Here is a 6135-nt window from a genome sequence, read left to right as displayed (position 1 = left end):
ACACAAGACCACCTTGAACTAGGTAAGTAGTGCAATAAAATCTGAGAACATTCATCTAAATCTTGGTACGGACAGTTTTTTATTCGACTTTCTCCGTCCTTGCCGCTTAAGTATCTTTTATTTAACAGAAAATTCCTTATTAAACATTTTGCGTATGATTTAAACATAATCATAATAAAAACCTATATATTTCACCAATAAAACTATTTTTCCCATTTGCTTTAATGAAGATCACCACCATAACCAACCCAAAGTACGAAATGAACGTTTCAAACATTCAGTCTTCGTTTAGCTCTCCAATGACAATGAAAGTGTAGTGTCATAATGCTGTAATGCTGACAGTTATGACCCGTCGTTAGGCCAAGATTATGATTGCAAATTGTTTCAGAGATTAACTGGAGAGGTGTCAGTGCCGACTTGTTAATGTGACCAGTATTATGATAACGGTGACTATATATACCTAGGTAGTAGGTACAATTGTTTTTGTCAAAGATCACATGAAATGTGGTGGCCAGGGTAGTCTCCTTAACTCATTTTTTAATTGTTAATATTGAGAAAGTCAGCCGCTGTGTAATTATCAAAGTTAACTAATCTTAATTTTAAAAAAGTTATCGTTTAGTAACCTTAGGTTAAGCTCCTAACCCTCTAACTTCGCAAAATCCAAGCCTAGGCAAACTTGGTAAGATTGGTAGTACCTACTACAAAATTTTTTTTTTTTCTCATCTGTCCATCCGCCTGTGGTGTTTCCGTATGGTAACACTGCGTCCCGGGCTTTAGATAGTTACATTCAGCTTACATTCAACACTAATAATGATATCCTATTTCGAATATTAACGGTGTACTTCACATACAGTAAATTATATTAAAACATTTTTCAGTTGCAAATGTACACCCAGATAATCCCTTTATTTACCAAAAACTTACACATACCGTAACTATTTAAAGCTTGGGACGCAGTGTTACCATACAAAAACAAGCGCCTCAGTGGCATGGTTGGTATGGTATTAGCGTCCCACTTCGGTGGTTGCGGGTTCGATTCTCGGCCATTCCATTGAGGAGTGAGAAATTTATATTTCTGGTGATAGAAGTTCACTCTCGACGTGGTTCGGAAGTCACGTAAAGCCGTTGGTCCCATTGCTGAATAACCACTGGTTCCATGCAAAGTAAAAACACCATATAAACAAACATACAAAAACACCACAGGCTGATGGACAGATGGAAAATAACAAGAGTATAGGTACAGTGAATGTAGGCTACCTAGTACCTATATTTGGACCTGTGATGTTATTTAAATTTAATGTTTATGTTTGAGTCATCCAAAGAGAATCGATTTCACCCACCTAGACTGGACATAGTTTGCAATGCATATAAAAAGTATTTGGTCCAATTACTGAACAATAGCCAGGCTATAACTGGTTCTTTGCAACATCATAGTCTGAAATCTAAGACCTAAGCCTCGAGTACACATGTAGGCTAGTAGGCAACGTCTACTCGTCAAGTGATCTTTGCCTAAAGGCCACCATATGCCCAACAATCGTTGGTCGTGATTTCGACCAAGATCTACATAACTATAGCTAGCTGAGGCAAATCATGGTCACCCGCAAACTATTCCTGTGAGCAGATAGGTAGGCTATGGCATTTTCTTTCAAGGAGCTGTACTTATTAATGTTGGGAGCTGCTGCTGGGGCTATCACATACTGCACTGCTTAACTACTATGAGATTCAGGGCCTCTATAACACGGTTTTTTGGACTTTGCTCCTTATCAAAGCATCGGATGTAGCTGAAAGTTGACATGTATATTTTACAACCACACACAAATTTTGTCAGCATTATCAATAACCTAAACCCAATAGTTTTAATTTTTATAGAGTAAAAATTATCTAGCCGACGCCATGGCCAATGATTACGAGCCAAGAGTCGAAAAACATCCATTACATAAGCAAGGTAAACACCGTTTTACGAAATGTTGCCCCGTCCATCCACCAGACAGAAACTCATTCACCTTGTTCCATCAGCTCTGAAACCCATAGCAATCAAGAATGGCTAACAGGATTAGGAATTGTCTCCGTGGTTGCAAAACTGCAATTTTCTTACGACTTGCAACTTTATACAGTCAAGAGAAAGCCTGTGGCCATACTTACTATAGCCTGAATAGGAAATTATTCAGTTTCTAGTTTAAATCCAATGTTTATGGTCTGATTTTTATTTAGCGTAACATGATTATAATACTTGTAATGTCATTCAGGATTTTGAACATTTCCATCAACTATTCACTATGCCACCAAGAGAGAGAGAGAAAGAGAGTTGTATAAAAAACAGTCTTTATATAACTATTTTTGTTAAAATAAAATTTTTTATCCAAAGTAAATACAGGCTTATATGTGCTAAAATCTCCAGCAGACCAACGGATCATCCGATATAATTTTTTTCCTTCTTCTTTAGGCCGCATGACCATGTTGGATATAAAGACTTTATGAATGGCGGAACGATACATAGGAGTGGGTGGGGTATCAGTGTTAGCGTAGTAATACTACTGTAGCACTAGTGTAGCAACAGTAGTAATAGCAGTAATATACATGAATTAAACGTTTAGGCCAACTGCTGGGATCCTTGAGGATCATTTGGCACTCCTTACTACTACTCGAGAAATGAGTTTTTATATCCAGAAGTCAAATTTTCTAATCCATCAATGCCCATGATAGCCTTCAGTGTTATCCTGAATTATAACAAGGCCAAAGTGGGTGGAGCCTCGTGAAGTCATCATTCTGACAATAATTATTGGTGAAGGTTTAAAGCCAAATTAGGGTACCAGCTTTTTTTTTTTTCAGTAAATAGGTAGATAGCCAATAAATAAAAATTGCTTGACATTGAATATAGCAGTTATCAAATCAAGCTTGTCGACTATGTTTTTGATAATTACCAACTATTCCCTACATCTTGTCAATCTGATCGTGACCTATAAAGTAGACTGTAATTTCTTAGGACACTTATTTTGGGAGTTAGACTAATAATCGAATTGTTTTTGTATTTATTAGCATATTTTGTTGGTTTGTTCATTATGCCAATTATCAGTGGAGAGGTGTCAGAGTTCATAAAGGTGTACTGCTTTGCTTGTATTTAGATTTTTATATCATTGTTGCCAGAGGTCTAGCCTTCGTTATGTATAGCCAATCATCCATCGAGAAAGAGGGAAGAAATGCTGTCATAAGTTATGTAACGAGTGCGTTCGAAACCTTTTCTCTGAGTAAGTTGGCCTGTCTTCGAAAAAAGTCACTTTTACATTATAAGTATCAAATTTATTCAACCTACGTAATGCAGAATACAGTCAAAATTTATGTGTAGATATAATGTGTATTCTGATTAAGCGTTATATCTATGAAATGCATAGATAAAGAGTTATTGCGAAAAAAACCGTGTTACAGAGGCCCTGAATCTCATAGTAGTGACATGCACACACATTTATATTATCCTTAAATCCACAGTAGAGAGGTGAGTGAAAAACTGGGGACTTGGAATGAGTACTTTTGTAGTATATTGTACATTTTCAGGTTCACACTGAATATAATTGAAGTTGACAGACTTTTATATACAAAAACAATAAAGCCGATAGTTTTTTGTTATGAGCACGTGTATGTTGTTTCCCCATCCAAGTATGGTACTACCCCACCTCATCCTACTGTATACAATATTGCCTGAATTTGACGGGTTATTCTTAATTAGTTTATTTCTCAAAATATTGTATTTAAATACTAAGTTAATATCAATAGTTTTTAAAATTGGTACAGCTGGAATGAAATTAGGATGAAATAGTACACAGACTATTATTATGTTCTTTGTTAACACAGGTTGGATTGTAATATATATATGGCTCTTCTTGTTGGACAAAATAGTCATGCCCTTGGAAGGTGTAGCTGCTTTGATGGCTTCCTTCTGCTTAAGAATGGTGCCTATCGTCGACGAATTTTAGCCGTATTCCTTAGTGATCACACTCAACCGCATGCCAGCCTCATACTTCTTGCACACCCAACTGCATGCCAGCCTCATACTTCTTGATAATCTCCATTTTTGTCTCCATAGAAAGCATCCTCTTCTTTCGGTGAACTTCAGCAACTTTCTTGGGACCCATGACTATACGTACGTAATTAAGTTATGTACTAAAGTTCTCACACAACACGATGAAGTACAAAGTGAAATCACTAACATGAATTTACGTTAACAAACGAAATCGTATATGAACGAACGAATTCGGCGTGCTTACAATAATGATGCTGCTACCGAGTGGCCGAAGAACGCCTTTACTTAGAGTACAATGGGAAAGACGCTGACCAATAGGAGAGCAGGATCTTACGGCGGTGACTAGCATTAGGAACCAATGGGAGAGCGGGAGGATGGTGGCGAGTCTACTCAGTTGGTGGCGCGCCAGTTTTAAAATTGTTCTGGGCGGTCCGGAACGGATGAATCTCGGGACTTTGCAGTAACACCCATTTGTAACCTGAATTATTTTCGTATGTAGAGGCACAAAAATCTTCGTGTCTGCTTTCATAACTTGAATTTTTTGTAAGTTGGGACTTTCGTATGTTGAGGTTCCACTGTATATATATGTATGTATGTGTATATATATATATATATATATATCATATATACACTATATGTGTGTGTAGATATATATAGATATATATAATTATAGTATATGTACATATATTTATATATATATATATATATATATATAAATACTATATAGATATAGAAGATATTATTTCATATATATGGTGTGTGGTGTGGTGGTGTGGGTGTGTATGTATATATATATATATATATATATATAATATATATATATATATATATAGATATATATATATTATATATATAATATATATATATATATATAATATATAATATATATATTATATATATATTTATATACATATATATATTTAATTAGTTTAATAATATAATATCTATATAATATTATATAATATTATATATGTGGTGTGTTTGTTGTGTGTTTGTGCTTTGGTTGGTGGGGGGTGGTGTTGTGTTAAAATATTAATATATTATAATATATGGTATTATAATATATATATATATTATTATATTATTATTTTTAATTTGTATGTTTGGTGTGTGCTATTAATATATGTGTATATATATATTATTATATTAATATAATATATATATAGATAATATAATATATATATATATATATATATATATGTATGTGTGGTGTATAATATGTGTATATATATATATTATATATATATATATATAATTTTTATATATATATAATTATATATATATATAAACCACAAATGCCATTTTCATTCAGCTTCAATACTTAGGCCTACTGACTTTCTGAGTAGAATTAATTGTGATGCTATAATTATAAAAACATAGGCCATAAAGTATTTTTTTTTCTATAGAACTACAAGTTTCATTTAGCTAAAATAACTTGTGCCAACTGATTTAATGAATCTGGAATCATATATATATATATATATATATATATAGTATATATATATATATATATATATATATAGTATATATATATATACAGAGAGAGAGATTATGTACATAGATATATATATATATATATATATTATATATATATATATATATATATTATATATATATATATATATATATATATATATATATATATATATATATATATATATATATATATATATATAATATATATATATATATATATATATAATATATATATTATATAGTATATATATATATATATATATATATATATATGTTATATATATATATATATATATATATATATATATATATATATATATATATATATATTATATATATATTTTGTTCATGAAACTACCTGTCAGATATATATATGCTGTATTTTCTGTAAGTCCGACAGAATTTTAAAAACTTCCGACACACGCAGTGGTCGGCCAGGTGGTTAGTACCCATTCCCGCCGCTGGGAGGCGGGTATCAGGAAACCATTCCCATTTTCTATTCATAATTTTTCTGTCGCTGGTGCTGAAAACACCTGTTTTCAGTACCTCCGTCTTAGGATTTTGGAAACAAATTCATTGCCGCTAAGTATCCTAATTGTCTTTTGATTTATTTACTTGGATTTGTGGGATTTGTGGCTAGGCAT

General features: G+C 32.5%; 1 protein-coding gene across 7 annotated transcripts in view; it reads left to right on the top strand.

Annotated features, from left to right (window-relative positions):
- The first annotated feature begins 284 nt into the window (after window positions 1-284).
- Window positions 285-6135, top strand: part of LOC135211180 (uncharacterized) — a 72385-nt gene continuing 66534 nt past the window's right edge. For 2 of the 7 annotated variants that reach the window (XM_064244392.1, XM_064244393.1), the window contains exon 1: window positions 1047-1237. In XM_064244392.1, the coding sequence (XP_064100462.1) occupies window positions 1216-1237 (22 nt within the window). In that variant the 5' untranslated portion in view covers window positions 1047-1215. Of the gene's footprint in view, window positions 468-1044; window positions 1238-1292; window positions 1626-6135 lie in introns of those variants that run through there. The other 5 variants (XM_064244386.1, XM_064244390.1, XM_064244388.1 and 2 more) reach the window with 5 other exon arrangements.

This window comes from Macrobrachium nipponense, chromosome 4 (assembly GCF_015104395.2).
Source record: "Macrobrachium nipponense isolate FS-2020 chromosome 4, ASM1510439v2, whole genome shotgun sequence".
NCBI classification, from domain to species: domain Eukaryota; kingdom Metazoa; phylum Arthropoda; class Malacostraca; order Decapoda; family Palaemonidae; genus Macrobrachium; species Macrobrachium nipponense.
This window is presented reverse-complemented; position numbering and strand designations above follow the sequence as displayed.